This window comes from Toxotes jaculatrix, chromosome 18 (assembly GCF_017976425.1).
Source record: "Toxotes jaculatrix isolate fToxJac2 chromosome 18, fToxJac2.pri, whole genome shotgun sequence".
Lineage (NCBI taxonomy): Eukaryota > Metazoa > Chordata > Actinopteri > Toxotidae > Toxotes > Toxotes jaculatrix.
In genome coordinates, this window is record NC_054411.1 from 15,776,679 (window position 1) to 15,793,133 (window position 16,455).

General features: G+C 42.0%; 1 protein-coding gene across 4 annotated transcripts; it reads left to right on the forward strand.

The window, feature by feature from the left end:
- The first annotated feature begins 1,467 nt into the window (after positions 1-1,467).
- Positions 1,468-16,191, forward strand: smurf1 (SMAD specific E3 ubiquitin protein ligase 1). 4 transcript variants are annotated; one of them, XR_005896339.1, is made up of 18 exons: positions 1,468-1,713; positions 7,612-7,650; positions 8,263-8,371; positions 8,565-8,698; positions 8,879-8,944; positions 9,089-9,164; positions 9,674-9,885; positions 10,003-10,087; positions 10,587-10,733; positions 11,157-11,388; positions 11,728-11,831; positions 12,219-12,333; positions 12,449-12,627; positions 12,772-12,909; positions 13,047-13,167; positions 13,412-13,786; positions 13,834-14,395; positions 14,491-14,554. XR_005896339.1 is itself a non-coding variant. In XM_041062685.1 (18 exons), the coding sequence occupies exons 1-18, from the start codon at positions 1,659-1,661 to the stop codon at positions 14,588-14,590; spliced, it is 2,199 nt and encodes a 732-aa protein (XP_040918619.1). In that variant the 5' UTR covers positions 1,468-1,658; the 3' UTR covers positions 14,591-16,191. The 4 variants fall into 4 exon arrangements, 3 of the variants coding, with proteins under 3 accessions (XP_040918619.1, XP_040918620.1, XP_040918618.1); XM_041062685.1 differs by having other exon boundaries at positions 13,412-13,613; positions 14,311-14,395; positions 14,491-16,191; XM_041062686.1 differs by having other exon boundaries at positions 13,412-13,613; positions 14,320-14,395; positions 14,491-16,191.
- The last annotated feature ends 264 nt before the right edge of the window (positions 16,192-16,455 follow it).

Genomic DNA, 16,455 nt, shown 5'->3' on the forward strand with positions numbered 1-16,455 from the left:
TATGTGGATTTACTGTGCCCTGTAAACAGGCTGGTGAGAGGGTCCATTGTTCCAGCAGCTAATACTGAAGCAATGCAGCTAAACCCAGAGCTGCTAAAGAGCCAAATCCCTCCAGTCATTATCCCTGTCCACCCAGCTCTCCTTCAAACTTTGACTCACTGTACCAGTGTTTCAGCCCACCCATACACTTCACTTAACATTCCTGACAAACCGTTTTAAAGCATATCACATTAGATTAAAAATGTACCTACTTCAGCTTTCATGCAGACGCTATTTTGATGTGAATCTGCAGGTCAAAACTACTGAGTAATGTGTCTTCTTCACGTTACATTCACGTTCTTGTGGGAAGCTCCAAAATCAAATCTCACTATTCAGGTGAAGAGCACATCAGTATGAATTTACCTTATAACATTTACTTTTTTCATTACTGATTTTCATTCAAATGTTAATCTATTTAATTAAGATGTGGTATAGAGGTGATAGGTAAACTATTACTGTCTGTACTGTTAATCACTTTGTCAGTTTTGATCTTGAAGATCACAAACCTGAAGGAAAGAAACTCACAGCTTGTGAGTTCACTGCCATTTGAAAACTGATTCTAAAGTCTCTGTGTTGGAGGTTTTTCACACACAGTTCAATCCACATTCGAAAAGGATGAATATTTCAAGTGCTTGCTAGGAAAAGTTAAAATAATGAGACAGAGAGATTGCACTGGGGACATCTACTACTTTACTTAAACTACTATTGGTATTTTGGACTTGAACAGTTAAGTGATGGAAAATTGAATAAAAAGTGATGGTGTGGGAGGGTTAATATTGGCAACAATGAAAAACAACAAGCTCTTCTGGACACTGGACATGGAGAGATTATTGATGAGAACCTACACAGCTGAAATTTATTGACTGTTGGAGATCACACAGGAGAAAAGAATAAAAATGTGAGTGTGATAAATTCTCACATAAAGTACTTTTAATTTTAGTGATATTAAAAGAACCTCACTGCAGCGGACAGATCAGTATATTTAGGAGTAAGACTTTTTGAGACCAAATATCTAGGAGCTAGTATATTAAACAAGTTATTGGGAAACTGGGATAACCAGTTCCAGTTTGAAAAGCTGGTAGTGCATTTTTGTTTGAAATGCAGAGGATAACTAAAAGACAACGTGCTGGAAATCTGAGAATGTGAGTGAACATGTACATGTCAAAGAAGCAAAATGCATTCAATTGTGATGATTGCTTTCCCACCCTATGTATTTACTATCCTGCTGCATTTCTCAATTAGGGGACTTTTCGTTCTTACGCCAGTGTAGGATTTACAGAATCAAAAATAAAAGTAAAACCAAACGCCTTTGAGCACCATTGAAAGAACCTGGTCTTTTCGGGCACGCCCACGCTTCCCAGACGCGAGCACGTAACGTTATACCCGTTAAGAACATGACGTCAGTACGTGCTTGAGCCTGCCCGAAAATGTTCTCCCGTGTTGTTGGGTTTCGAAGGAGCGCAGGACTTTGCCATGAAATAATACATTTTTACCCGTGAGGAAAACAAAAACAAACCGCATGATTTCAAACTGAAGTTACTCGCGTTCCCATTAAGTGGTGAAACCGTGTTTTTGGGAGACTCCGACGGGAAGTTTGTGTGATCGTTTTTCCCGGAGTGATGTCGAATCCTGGGACTCGGAGGAACGGGTCCAGCATCAAAATCCGACTGACAGGTAAAAAAACGAGACCGAAAGAAAGCGCTTACGGTGCATGTCTTGACTGTATCTCCAGTGTTTTACCCACTAACCGCTATTGTAAAGTGTTGATATTAGCACACCTAAAAAGACACCGTGAACTGTCTTTGGGGCTCTCGGGGCTGTCTTTTGCCCAAACATCCGGTTTTTGTGGCAAACACAGAAGCACAAGTGCTAGCTTGTTAGCTGAGATGCTAAACAAATTGCCGAAAGGACAGTCAAGAAGCAGTCCACAGTGCTGTGGGTTTCACAGCTCATACACTCCACTGGTCAGCTGTTTTCATGTCACTGGAAACACTAACGCTTGAAAGCCTTGTTCAGAAACTTTATCAGTTGCTAACACTTGCCTCTTAGCCAGCTAGCGTTAGCTAATAGTAACATTGTAGTTAATGTTGACCGCTAACGCTTGCTAGCTAACGTTACACCCAATTTTTGGGCTGACCACCAGCAGAACCCATCGCCTGACCTGAATGCGACGAGCATCTGTACCAAGGATGGGAGCAAATGTCGAACAAGAGACTCTCTGAAAATTGATCTGTCGGTAGATTTGACATGCTAGCCTAGTTTACCCATGAGTATTGATTGGCATTTTGCTGCTGTGTTAGCTGCAGTTAGACAAATGTCTGACTCTCAGAACTTGTCCTTACCCAGAGAAGCTTGACACGTTTGCTCTTTTGGTCACACTGTACTAACTAAACCATTTTTGTTCGTTTTTGGGTCAGACTCTCCGCTGTAGGGGACATAAGAGTTTCTCTTTATCTCTCTCACTCTCTCTCTCTCTCTCACACACACACACACGCACAGCTGGAACAATGGTTTTTACTGTAGCTAATGTGACCCCACTGGGCATCCAGGGCCCTCTATTCAAATGGTAATGACCACTCTGTGCCGCTGGGCAGACGCCTTGTCCTTCTCCTGATTCAAAAAACACACACACACCAAAATTTGCTTGATGGCAGACTTGATGTGGTTTGTATTGAGGGCACACCAAGTGTATGATTGTGATGGATGTCTTTTGAGTAAAACTGCTCTCTTAAATGCTATTGAAGTGATGTCTAAAAATGTCTACCACTTGCTTATTTTTCTACTCTGCTTCTCTTCTTGTGAAACTGGATTTCAAGAGACCACAGCGGACATCATTTTTGACAAAGATTCACAGATCTGACACTTTTTTCCTCTTTTCACACCTTTTGCTCACCTTTTATCTGTATTGGCAAGTATGACATGCAGTGTCTCAACTGGCCAACAGCAGCCCCTGAGCCAGCTCAATCCCTTTAAGAAGTGCCATGACACAAAATTCAAAAGGGAGGCCTAGGAGCAAAACAGATTCCAAAGTTCTAACAGAAACACAGATAGTAAGTTAATCTGAGTGTTTTGATTATCAATTCATTATATGAGTGAGTAAGTCTTTGAGCAAAACTGGCATAAAAATTCACTGGTTCCATCTTCTCAAATGCAAATATTTTCAGTTTTTTCCTAGTTGTTTTTATATTACTAAGTTGTAAATGTCTGGGTTTTTAGACTGTTGGTCAGACAAAACAAGACATTTGAGGATGTCACCATGGGCTCTGGACATTTTTCCATATTTGATCACATATTGTAAACCAAATGATTAATCAAGAAAGTAATCAGTAGATTATGTCACGATTTAAATAGTATGTTGAGCCCCTATTTAGAAGAATTACAAAATACAGTAATAATTCTCTAATCCATCAGGATTATAATAGGTCCAATACTGATGTAATGTGTGTGTGTGTTTAAACCAGTCACTCATTATTTCAGCTTGGATGCAAACAGAGGTTATTGCCCCTGACTGTGTCCCGCCCCCACAGGTATGAGTGGAATTCTAATTGGGTGAGGAATGTGTGATGAACCAATGGGAGTGCAATGCTGCCCCGCTGGCCATCACTCTGTTTAGTCTGTCTGAGAGGGAGAGGGGTTGTTTGGCCTACATCAGAAAGGCCTGTGTCTGTGGTAGGGACACAAAGACCAGACAAGTTTGACATTGGTTCACATTTCAGAGATTGGGTTGTGTTTACAGAGACATGTTTTTGCCAACTAAGAGGTGATTGTTATGTCTTTCTGTCTCTGTCATCAGTTTTTCATGGATAAGCTTAAAATATCAGAGGGAAAAGCACTCTGGGCATAAGAAAAGTGTTGCTTTATCTTAGTTAATGTAATCTAATGAGATGATGATGTGAATGGACAGTATGTATCTTATAGGGAAACAATTAGTGAATCTTGCTCATCATGTTTAGCAGAATGAACTGAACCTAAATACTTACACCGGCACCAAATGATCGATCAGATTCTTAGTCCTGTTTATTTATTCTTTAATAAGGTGTTGTCCATATGGTATGAACGGGGGTGCATGGTCAGGACAATGCCAAATGCAGGAAACAGATGGGTCAGAAAGTAGGGGAAAATGTTTTTCTGTTTTGGAATAAATGGGCTTCATTGTGAAAAATGCGGTCGAATGAATGAAAGAGTCAGTGGTTCAGCAGGATAATGTTGATTTGCTCATAGAAGCAACACGTGCTGCTCAGTTTTTTTCGTGCCAGGTCAGACGGCTTGCACGGCAGCTTGTGCAAGTGCCAACGCAGGGCAACGCCAGGACAGCAGGTGATACTCACAAGTAAGGGAGGGACAGAGCTGGAAAGAGGACAGAAGAATAACTAAAGGGAAAGAAAAGGTGAAAGAATAAAAGGGTTACACAGGAAATGCCACGGTTGTAATCTCACATTTTCTTCACTTGTAAATCTGAGTGCATTTTTAAAACAGTACAGTCTTGTCAGCCCCATAAGGATTTTAGCATTCATAATGTGATCACAAGTATTAATCTCAGTGTACAGCACCCTGGCATTTTTGCTGAAGTACTTGGCCATTATCTGTGATTTATGAAGGTTTAACGAACTTCCAGGCTTCTTCAGTTTTATGGTTCTTGTCATTTACCTGAAGAATATCAAGTGTTTCCCTGGTTAAAGTGTAAGTGTAGAAAATTGCAAATCCTTGAAATGTTTGTGAGAGATAGTTGATTGTGCTTCAAACGTGCTGCGACTTCAAATTCCTAGAGGAGTTGCTAGCCTGGTACAGAAGTGGCTTAGTTTTTTATCATTTCCTTTGAACTGTTTCTGCTTGTTCCCTCAAGATTGAATAGAATTCATCCCCCCGCTGCCTCTGCCTCTCCCCAGCGCTGTTTTTTTTTTTTTCTTAAATAGAGAGGACATAGATGCCAAAAAAGAAGGCGGCAGTAGGGGGAAATTGAGAACCAGCTGAGCTGTGTTTGTGTGTGTGTGTCTTTACCAGCCATGACCTTGGCAGAAAGAGGAATTTCCTGAGGTGCAGAGAAAGGGCCTGTCACACATTCAGTGCCACAGAAGAGCTGGTCAAGAGGTGGGAAAAAAAAAAGGAGACATAGGGTGAAATTAGGGGTGTCTCTCAAGAGATTGAAGGGTGAGAGGGGAGGAGAGCACAGCAGTGACAGTGACAGAGAAAGTCCTCTCCTGCGAGCCTGGAGGAGGAGGCGGGGGCAAACTACAAACTTGATTCTCTTTCTCACTGTCGCTGTGTTTCTTTCATTGTGTCTGTGTAGAAAAGATGAGGCCTCGGTGTGGAATGTGTGAGTCAGGAGGAGGAGGAGTGGAAGGGGTTGATGAGGAAGAGGGAAGGATATCCTGCAGCCATTCTCCATGGGTTAATCACAGGAAATAGACCAGGCTACACCAGACACATCTACGCCACCACAGTCCCCACATCCTAAACCGCCGGCTGACTGATTAACTTCCTAGATGGATGTCTGGGCCAAACCAAATCATGCCAGATTTTAATTGGATCTCAAAGCTATGATAATGGTTTAGGTGGTGTAGCAAATCACTTAGCACCAGCTTGAATAGATTGTGAGATTGCTTTTGTTCTTCTGAGCCAAGACAGCACCACAAATCTCTCTTTCTGAAACACTGCCACCATTGTTCAGTTAGCCTAGGTTGTATTTAAGGCTGCAGTTAACAATCATCGTCCTTATTAATTAATCTGAAGATTGCTTTCTTGATTAATCTGGTAATCATTTTGTCTAAAAAAATGTCAGAAAGCTATTAATTATAATTTTTAAAGAGCCCGAGGTGACATATTCACACAGCCTTGTTCAGTCAGCAGTGTAAAACCCACAGATATTCAGTGTACAATCATTGAGAAAACAATGGCACATTAGAGAAACTGCACATGGAAATGCCAATGTTTGGCATTTTGGCCTGAAATATGACCACATTATTAGAAAAATAGACCTTCTGATTTGTTGACTAGTTGTTTCTGCTCTGATTTTTTTTCTGAGAAACTCAGCGTAAGCTCAGGTAGATGCATACAAGACAAAACAGAACCGTCAGAAATTCAAAGTAACGTGTGGGAAGACACTCTACCTACTTCAGCTCCCATCTCTCCTCCATCCAACCGGATACAGGTGATTGACATGATATAGTTACATATTCCACTTCATTGGTCAGATGTGCTCTCATTTGTCTTGTTTTGAAAGAGAAGAGCAGAGAAACGGGCCCAAAGGTATTTAAAAAAAAAAAAAAAAGTCACAGTCTCCCAGTTGTTTCTGGCTGTGAAGCATGGCAGTTTGTTTTAATTAATTGTCAATCAGTGTTAGTTTGGGGGGTCAAAACACTGGGGGGGCAGTGGAGCGAGAGAGAGAGAGAGAGATGGACAAGGATGGGCAGAGTGAATCCATGCGGTGTGCACAGCTCTACAACAAAATATGTTTTTACCCTTTTGAAAATCTTTTAAAAAAAAAACAAAGAAAATCAGAGTGTGGTGGTCAGTGTTGACTGTATAGTGACCTGCCACCTATAAATCAGTGTATGCAAAACACTGGTACATGGAGAATACTTGTTGGCAAAAAAGTATACGTGTTGCAAGTATACAATGCTATGTTGTAATGTTTGTGAAAACCTGTTGTGTGTGACAACAAACCTTCTTGAGATAAAGTGCTTTTTAAATTGCTCTCTCTGAGTAGCCTGGTGTCAAAGAGGGCTTTAAGATTCTGACCAAGAAATCACAATGTCCTTTATAAACCAGTCTTTCAGTAATATCTTTGTTTGTTGTTAAGAAGAGGCACATCAGCAGCTAATTCTCGTACGCGTTTACTTACTTTCCGTGACCACATTAAATCTCCAACAATGGACTTAAATGCAAGTATCCAGAATTGGCCATTACAGCCTGCAGTGTAAAGATTATTATAGTTTTCATGTCAGTACTGTTTTGTGTTGCTGTCACGTTTTGAGTGCATTACATCAGCCTGGAATACAAACAGGCAGCGTGTTTTTGTTCAGTGTCACACTGCCCTATAATCAAGTCTCATACTTGTGACAGACTGACTATGTTTCTAAAAATTAGCTTATTGTGGTTCAGTTGTGTTTTTTTAGTGTTATGGCAGAGCTAACCTTGAATCACATATGCCAGCTGTTGCACCACAGCAAACAAATACACTCACACACACATAATAAACTAAATACTTTGCACAGACTTACAGATTCACAAAGTCTTGGTCAGTTTGCGCGCTGCTGTCTGAATCCACAAAGATGATGTGGCAGACAAGGCATTCTGCCACTCTCACTGTGGGCGGTCGGTGTGTGTGTGTGTGTGTGTGAGATGTGTGTGTGTGCAGTGGTCCTGACACTAGCCTGTACTTTACTGCTCACTCTGCATGTCACGTAAGTTTTCCTGCTCATTACCATCCTCTGGCATTCATGCATTATCCTAACCAGCATTCTTTTTCCTCAGATGTTTGTGTCTGCACCAGCAGCCTACACACTGTGAGATCATTTACATGCGTGTGTGTGAGTGAGGCATTTTGTTCATAATGATTTTTTTGTTTTGCAGTATTATGTGCCAAGAACCTTGCAAAGAAAGACTTCTTTCGTGAGTACCCCTATTCCTCTCATTTTCATGTGCATGAATCTGACAATGTGACGACCGGTAAACACGATGAGATGATGCGTTTCATTTAAGGATCCGTGTGTGCCACAAAAAGCAACGCTGCAAGCTAATTGGCATTGCTGTTGTTTCTAGCGCTGTGCCACAAACGTACTATGCATTCCCACTTTGCGCTCACAGCAGGGAGGATAAGTGTTGACCCGTGATAGCACCATAATAACAAGTGTGGCTGGCCAACCTGCGTACACTGCAGCGATCGACCCACAGTCAGGCATTTTGCTCGCGTTCTCAAAGCTTTTTTTTTTTTTTTTTTTGTTAGTTACTCAGTGTCTCCATTTTCACCACTATCACATCCTATGATTAAACTCTGCACTCCAGCTCCAGGTACTGTTAATAACAGTATCAAGCAAAAAGAATAAGGAAATTGCAGGCCAGTCTCAGAAAGATGCAGGAAAAGAATAAAATTCAGCTGAATGTCTGCAGCTGTTGAGAGCCAGGATTTTCTGTGGAGAGTGTTACGTGCTGCGCTCTATTATTATCTTCTTAGTGGGTGAGTTTAGTGAATGCAGACAATTAATTTGAATGATGTGCACGCAGGCCTGCCAGATCCATTTGCCAAAGTTGTGGTGGACGGATCAGGTCAATGCCACTCTACAGACACAGTCAAGAGCACACTGGACCCCAAATGGAATCAGCACTATGACCTGTGAGTCTCCTGCACCAAACTCGCAGTTAGTCTACTGTTAAATGCAGATTTTTCTTTGAGCTGTTAAATACAACTGCAAATGTTTATTTTGTACATAAATCACTGCTTAAAGATGTGTTTACTTATTCTGTATACTTTTATGGTTTCAATGTTATACTTTTAAAGTAAAGACATGAGAATGTGTTACTTTCAGCTACATTGGAAAGACAGACTCCATCACCATCAGTATATGGAACCACAAAAAGATCCATAAACGACAGGGGGCAGGCTTCCTGGGCTGTATACGACTTCTTTCCAATGCTATCAGCAGGTTAAAAGACACAGGATGTAAGTCTGTCTTGGTCCAGTCCTCTGATTTAACACATACATAAATGCATACAGTCTCACAGAAGTTGCAAAATGTCCAGTCTGTTGCACCGTTTATTAAAGCACATCTGTGTCAAGTGAGGAATTTAACCAAGGATAAGCTTTTGTTTTTGATGCACTTCCTTTCCCCTCTCCTTCCAGACCAGCGTCTAGATCTATGTAAGCTCAACCCCTCGGACAGCGACGCAGTGCGAGGGCAGATTGTAGGTGAGGCTGGACACACAGATACACTAGCTTTTGTTTCTCTCCTCTCCACTTTCCTCTTGCTCTGTTCATTTTCTTCCTCCCCTCTGTGTCGCACACAAGCGTTCACTGTCATCACTCTGACCTTTGCCACTTGCTTGTTTCCAGTGAGCTTACAGACGCGAGACCGCATTGGCAGCGGAGGCCCTGTGGTGGACTGCAGGGGACTGTTGGAAAACGATGGGTGAGTGTGTGTTGCTAATGTCTCATTGTAACATTTAGAGAAACAGCTAGTTACCCACATTATTACATTTTAAAACTCTACTTGACAATTTCATGTAGGTTAGATCACCATGCTTCCAAAAGATAGTCCCACATTTAGCCCAAAAATCTCCCCAACACTGGGAAGTCCATGGCATACAATTCACAAAAATGTTCATACTTATGAAACCATTCAGTGACCCTTCATGTCCTGTATGGAAGGACATGCATTTGTTATGTTTCTGAATTTATTTATTCAGGTTCAGGTCTGCATAATGTTAATCAATGTAAGTTTCAAAATTCAATTCACTCATTTTGGGATCCATGCAAAGCAGGACTGATGTTTGTTGTGTATCAGTTTAGTCATAATCATTGTTTCTTTGTTTGTACATGTTCAAAATAAAAAGCAGTTGATCTATCATGTGATTCCAGTATAACAGAGAAAACACAACTTCAGTGGTGTGTGTGTGTGTATGTGGTGTGTGTGTCCAGGCCTGTGTTTGAGGGATGTTTCAGTGAAGAGCCGCTGCCCTACTCCGACTCCACTGGTGCAGCAGGGGGTGGGAACTGCCGGCTTGACTCACCAAGTCAGGAGAGCCGTCTTCAGACCCAGCGAATCAGAGGGCAGGACTCCAGAGGCCATGGCCACACCCCTCAGAACAGACCTCATGGGCACCAACCGCCTGACCTGCCAGAGGGTTATGGTCAGTCAAGTACTTCTCTGATCAAGTCTTGATGTTACGCTTGACATTTATCTGACCTAAATCTCTCATGTCAAATAGATTAAGTCGTGTAACATCTTTGTTTTCTTTTTAAAACAGAGCAGCGAACAACAGTGCAGGGCCAGGTGTACTTCCTTCACACACAGACAGGCGTCAGCACCTGGCACGACCCTCGGATACCGCGGTACGATTACACTCCACTTCACTTACATCTAGTCTAAGCATGACCTGAAGTAAGATGAACCTGGAATAAACCCTGCTGAGAAACTGGGTCATTGCAGCAGCAGGGGATAATACAGTATATATATAGAGAGAGAGTAGCATCTTTGTTAATGCTATGTAATTTAAAGGATTATTCTATTACACAACCGGGAAAATTTCACATTCAAGTCAAGACGTGGATTTAGAAATGTGTGGAAATGGGTCTTCACTCTCTTGTCAGCTGCCTCTGTAGTTTTTCTTTAGAAAAAGGCTCAAAATCCACATTGTCCTTATTTTGCTCTGCACTAATAACACACAACAGATCAAGGGAAATTTCTCGGGTTATTTTCTTTGGCCTCCTGGGTATGGGTTTAGGTCTGAATGATGGGTTAAGAACATACCGTACGTAGGATTAGAAGGGTTAGAGAGAAGTCAGGTTGAAAGCTCAATAGTCTCAATCTGCTTACTTGTCACTGGTGCAGGGACCTGGCCAGTGTGAGCTGCGAGGAGCTCGGTCCTTTGCCAGTGGGCTGGGAGGTCCGAAGCACTGTGTCTGGCCGGATCTACTTTGTGGACCACAACAACCGAACCACACAGTTCACAGACCCACGCCTACACACCATTATCAGGTACAGGCATGCACGCACACCTTAAGAACCCTCATATATACTTCCAGTGGCAGACTTTGCCGACACCTGGGTGTCAGACATCTCTGACACAATAAGTGGTTTCAAGAATAATCTGTTGTTAATCTAATCTGTCACCGCTATAATGCTGAACTCAGACTGGATCTGAACACAACCTGTTAACAGTCATCAGCTCTGTTAATAATGCTGACTCATGTGATTTACAGAAATGTGGGCTTAAAACAGATTTAGCCTCTCAAGGCGAATGTACAGCGTGTAATCCAGTCTGCTCTTTTTTTCCTGTCTTTCTGTCAACTCTACATCCCCTGCCTGACATTCTCCCCTCTCCTCATCTTGTCTCTTTCCCCACCCTCCTCCTCCTCCTCCTCCTCCTCCTCCTCCTCTTCTGCTTCTCCCCACCTCCAGCCAGCAATCCCAAGCAAAGGAATCCTCCCAAGCCCCCCAGATGGATGTGGGGGGCGAGGACGGGGGAGGTGGAGGAGTTGGTGGCGGCAGCGGAGGAGGAGATGGAGATGTCGCAGCGCGCTATGAGAGAGACTTGGTCCATAAGCTGAAGCTGCTCCGGCATGAGCTGTCCTTGCAGCAGCCTCAAGCAGGACACTGTCGCATAGAGGTGTCCCGAGAGGAGATCTTTGAGGTGGGTGCAGGTGTACAGCCGGGAAGGAACAGAATGAACAGGCTGTGAAAAACCCTGCTGAAAGAAATCACAATATCTCCTCTCGTCATTTCTTCTCTTTTGCTGTCTCTTTCAAACATGCATGTGGACTGATCAGAGTTATACAAATGCAGAAAGTTTCCATTTACAGACACATCCACACTCCTCCGGACTCCTACACCCGTCACAACAAACCGTTCTTTCACTGTCTTTTCTCTGTTGAAGAGCACAAAAGCTGCACTGAGTCGTTAATAAACAGTTGAACAGAACATCACTGAGCTAAAGATTATTAATGCTGTGTGTGTGTGTGTGTTGGTGCAGGAGTCTTATCGGCAGATAATGAAGATGAGGCCCAAAGACCTGAAGAAGCGTCTGATGGTGAAATTCAGGGGAGAGGAGGGCTTGGACTACGGTGGGGTGGCCAGGTAATTGATATTCACATCTCTGAGCAGCATTTTTATGTTTACTTTTATAGCTAAACAAATTAAAATGATGATCCAGTTGAAAACAGTAAATCCATACTTAATTCATAGCTTTTTTTCAGTTTGAAAGTTTTAGTTCCTTAACGACCAGTTAGTGAATTTACCTGGTGCCGGCTGTGGTCGGGTAACAGCTGCTTGGACAGAGCTGCTGCCGATTCTGTATAGCGGGAGAAAAAAATGATGTAAAATATTCTCACAGATGCAGGAAACAGATCTGACCATTTAACATAATCAAGTGCTCTTCAGTTTTCTTAATGTTTGCTGTAGATGATTGTTTTATCAAATTCCATGTGCCTTTTGGACATTTGTTAATCATGTGGTTGTCTGTAGGGAGTGGCTGTACCTGCTGTGTCATGAAATGTTGAATCCCTATTACGGCCTGTTCCAGTACTCCACAGACAATATCTACACACTACAGATCAACCCTGACTCCTCCATCAACCCTGTGAGTCCACTCAAACGCACACAAATGCACATAAAGTGCGTCACATATGAACTAAATAACAGGACTCTCTGATTCTCTGTCTGTCTGTGTCTCTCTTTGCGTTGCTTGTTTTCAGGACCACCTGTCATATTTCCACTTTGTGGGTCGTGTGATGGGCCTCGCGGTTTTCCATGGTCACTACATCAACGGGAGCTTCACGCTGCCCTTCTACAAACAGCTGCTAGGCAAACCCATCCAGCTCAACGACCTGGAGACCACCGACCCAGAGTTGCACAAGAGCCTCGTCTGGATATTGTGAGCACATGCGCCTGCACGGAAGTCAATTTAATCTGACAGCCGAGAGCTTTTTATCCTAAATGTTTGAGTTTATGTTGTGTGTTTTAGACAAGGATTGATTTTTCTACTTCAGTGTTACTGACTCTAATGTTCTTTATGCAGAGAGAACGACATCACCTCAGTCCTCGACCACACATTCTGTGTGGAGCACAATGCCTTTGGAAAGTTTTTACAACATGAACTCAAACCTAATGGGCGCAATATCCCCGTCACTGAGGAGAACAAGAAAGAATACGTAAGGTGAGAACACGGAGACAGTTACAGTATGTTCCATGTTTTTTGTGGGTATTGTCCAAACTGTGGTACAGAGTGTGCTTTTTATCAGTTTATTACGGTATCTGTATTTAGCCTGCATCATTTGTGTTTGTGTTTTTCAGACTTTATGTGAACTGGAGGTTTATGCGTGGAATTGAAGCCCAGTTTCTGGCTCTACAGAAGGGATTCAGTGAGCTCATCCCTCAGCACCTCCTCAAACCATTCGACCATAAAGAACTTGAGGTACATGTGCGGTCTGTGAACAGTAAAGCAGTAATGATGATGAGCTGAGAAAGATGGAATAAATAAAATCCTGTATGTTTGTTGATTTCAGTCAGTTTTTTCTAGTTGTGGACACGCAAAGAGGAGAACAGTAAAAAAAAAACAATCCACCTCAGTATTATATAGTTTTTATAGTCGTAATTCATTACATTTATATTGGGTCGCCTTTCCCTCTTTTTCATCTGTTCCTCACCCTTTTGTCCAGCTGATCATCGGTGGATTGGGGAAGATCGACCTCGCAGACTGGAAGACGAACACCCGCCTGAAGCACTGCACAAGTGAAAGCAACGTGGTGCGGTGGTTCTGGCAGGCCGTGGAGGCCTTCAGCGAGGAGAGGAGAGGACGCCTGCTGCAGTTTGTCACAGGCTCCACCAGGGTCCCACTACAGGGTTTCAAGGCGCTGCAGGGTGGGTCAGGCACTGGCTCAGAGACCACACACACGAACTGCACACACATCAGTTACTATCTGTTTGGTCTTTATATTCAGTTTATCTGTCTCCCTGGGGAAAAATATACAAGACTATTCACACAAATTAGCAGCATAGTAACTAAAGGAAATTACAGCAGAGGCCTGGATGTATTTTCCAGGAGACGATCCATGTTAGCACACGTTTGAGGACATTTTACTTTCATGTGCACATCCTAATAAGAATATCTAGGGCAAAGACACTTACAGACCTAATGTACATTACAGCCAGGCAAAGATTCATCTAGGACTGCAGCTGATAATTCATTTTATTATTCATTCATCTGCCAACTGTTTGTTCAGTTAATTGATGGTTTTATCCTCAAAATGTCCAAAAATAGAGAAATAGTGTCTTATTTTGTCCAACCAACCGTCCAAAACCCAAGATATTCAGTCAACTATAATTTATGAGAAAAAGAGAAATTGAGACACAAACACACATTTTGAGAAGACACTTTAATTTGCAGTCGCTGTTACTGAACATACATTTGCAGCCCAGTGAAAAGAAAGTCTTCTGCCATCATCAGCTAATTTGCTGGGTGAACTTGAGTTTTGATGAGGAATGTTGTTGTGTAAATGAAGAGTAATGCTCTGTGTACCAGAGAAGAGCAGTGATAACTAGAATGTATGTGTGTAAGGCTCTACAGGTTCTGCAGGACCAAGGCTCTTTACCATCCATTTGATAGACGCCAACACAGACAACCTGCCCAAGGCTCACACATGGTAAGGACACATAAGAGGGAAAAAAAAAATGCTCTTCTTTTATCTACCCATTTATGTAAGGTTTAGAGCGACTAATTATTCTTTTCTGCCTCTAGTTTTAACCGGATAGACATCCCTCCCTACGAGTCCTACGAGAAACTTTACGAGAAACTGCTGACGGCTGTGGAGGAGACCTGCGGCTTCGCTGTGGAGTGATGAATCCACAACCAGAACCAACATACACACAGTCACACTTGTGCTTGCACAAAACTATTTGACATTTTACATATACACACTTAAACAGAATATCAAGTATACACTGAGTATACGGAGCGGCCAAGCATCACAAGAACACACACATAGTCTCTTGCCACCTCTTCACCACCGAACTGTTGGGGGTTTAAATGAGGAAGCACAGCAGGAGGGGCGGGGGCGGGGGGGGAATAAAAAGAAAAAAACACAAAAAAGAAAAGTATTTTAAAATTTTTCAGATGTTTTGAAGAAGCATTTTTATCCTTCAGTTTTAACAAGCTATGATGTCATTCTTCAGAATGTCTAACCGCCGCAGCGAATTTGACTCCAGTCGCACTCGAGTCTCCGGACAGAATCAGCCAATCACACATGAGCCTGCGAACAGAGACGCTGAACTCGGATGTGTAAAGAACAAGGCGTAGGTCCACTGTCTTTCTGTCTGACAAGCTGATTGACTGACTGGTATTCATGCTTCATGTTTAACCACTGTCGTGTATCAGAATGCGTGTGTGTGTGCATGTCAGACGGTGAGAGAGTGAGATTGTATTTGTGTCTGTGTGACAGCAAATGTGTGCGTATGTGCGTGTGTGTGTGTGTATGTGTGTCAGGCATGGCACCCCAGTTACGCTGTAAAAAAAAGAAAAAAGTCAGATGAGCCTGCTCCTCTGTTTGGTAACTTTTTGTCTCTTTGGTTTGTATCTGCGACCACTCTGATCCACTCTGATATTTTATTATTTATTACTGATTACCGACCAAGCTGCTATGTGCTCTACAAAGAGCTGACACTAATCTCTTCATCACCCCCTCTACCAGAGTTGAAGGGTCAGTTCATTTGCAATTAAAGTAATCCACAAAGTGGGTTTTATTGAATTTCGTTACATTTTTCTTTTTCTTTTTTTTTTTTTAACATTCATATTATTGCGGTGAAATAATCTTGTCATTGTATGGAAACTGTTAGTGTGTTGGTGTTTTAAATGCCAAGTTACGTTTATTGAAGTGAAAGGGATTGATGTTCTCAGCCCTAATTTTAAGATGTAACTCTACTGACGTTATGGAGGGGACCGAGGGCGTGACCTGGATATTTCTCTAAATGAGCCACGAGGATGGAAAAGAAGGAGTTAACTTCAGGAATTCTTTGGTTCTATGTGACATGTATAATAAAATCTCATAAGCCTCATACATGTTTCATTATCCATTTCACCAACTTTTGTTTTCTGCCTCTTTGTGGCCCTTACATTTCTCTACCCATCTCTTTTTGTCAATAGCCTGAATGTTAGAAAAAGGAGTCCTCCTCCTCAAGACCGCCATGAATGAACAAAGTCTCTTTACAGTCATTAATTCTCCATAGAAATGAATGAAATCAAAAACCCAGATGTTGAGCGAGTAACGTTGAAAATGTTGGGATCTGTTGTAGATTGAAGATCGAAGACTGTTAAGATGTATCATTTCAAAATGCATTTTCTAGGTTCTGAGTTCACTGTGATGCAAGAGTATTGTAACTTACTATGTACTAAACATTTATGAAAAAATACAATGTAAATAAGATTATATTAAAAGAAATTAAATTGAAAGTACTTGCCTGGTGTTATGTGCTTTATTTTCTCTGTGTGTCGGTGGACAGCTGAGTGTGAACACAAGGCTGCAGCTAATTATCATTGATTCATCTTCTGATTATTTTCTCCTTTAAGTGTTTTGATTATGAAATGTTGAGGAATTTTATTTTTAATGTAAGAAATCCAAGAAAAACAACCATCAGTGTTTCCTAAAGTCCAGGGTGAGGCATTGAAAAAACTATCCCTTGAAAAATGACTGTTAACTCATTATCAAAA

Coding starts and splice junctions, on each gene's coding strand:
- smurf1 (XM_041062684.1), top strand. CDS start 1,659: ATGTCGAATCCTGGGACTCGGAGGAACGGGTCCAGCATCAAAATCCGA. Junction 8,699..8,878: donor CAGGTTAAAAGACACAGGAT/GTAAGTCTGTCT, acceptor CTCTCCTTCCAG/ACCAGCGTCTAGATCTATGT. Junction 9,165..9,673: donor GGACTGTTGGAAAACGATGG/GTGAGTGTGTGT, acceptor GTGTGTGTCCAG/GCCTGTGTTTGAGGGATGTT.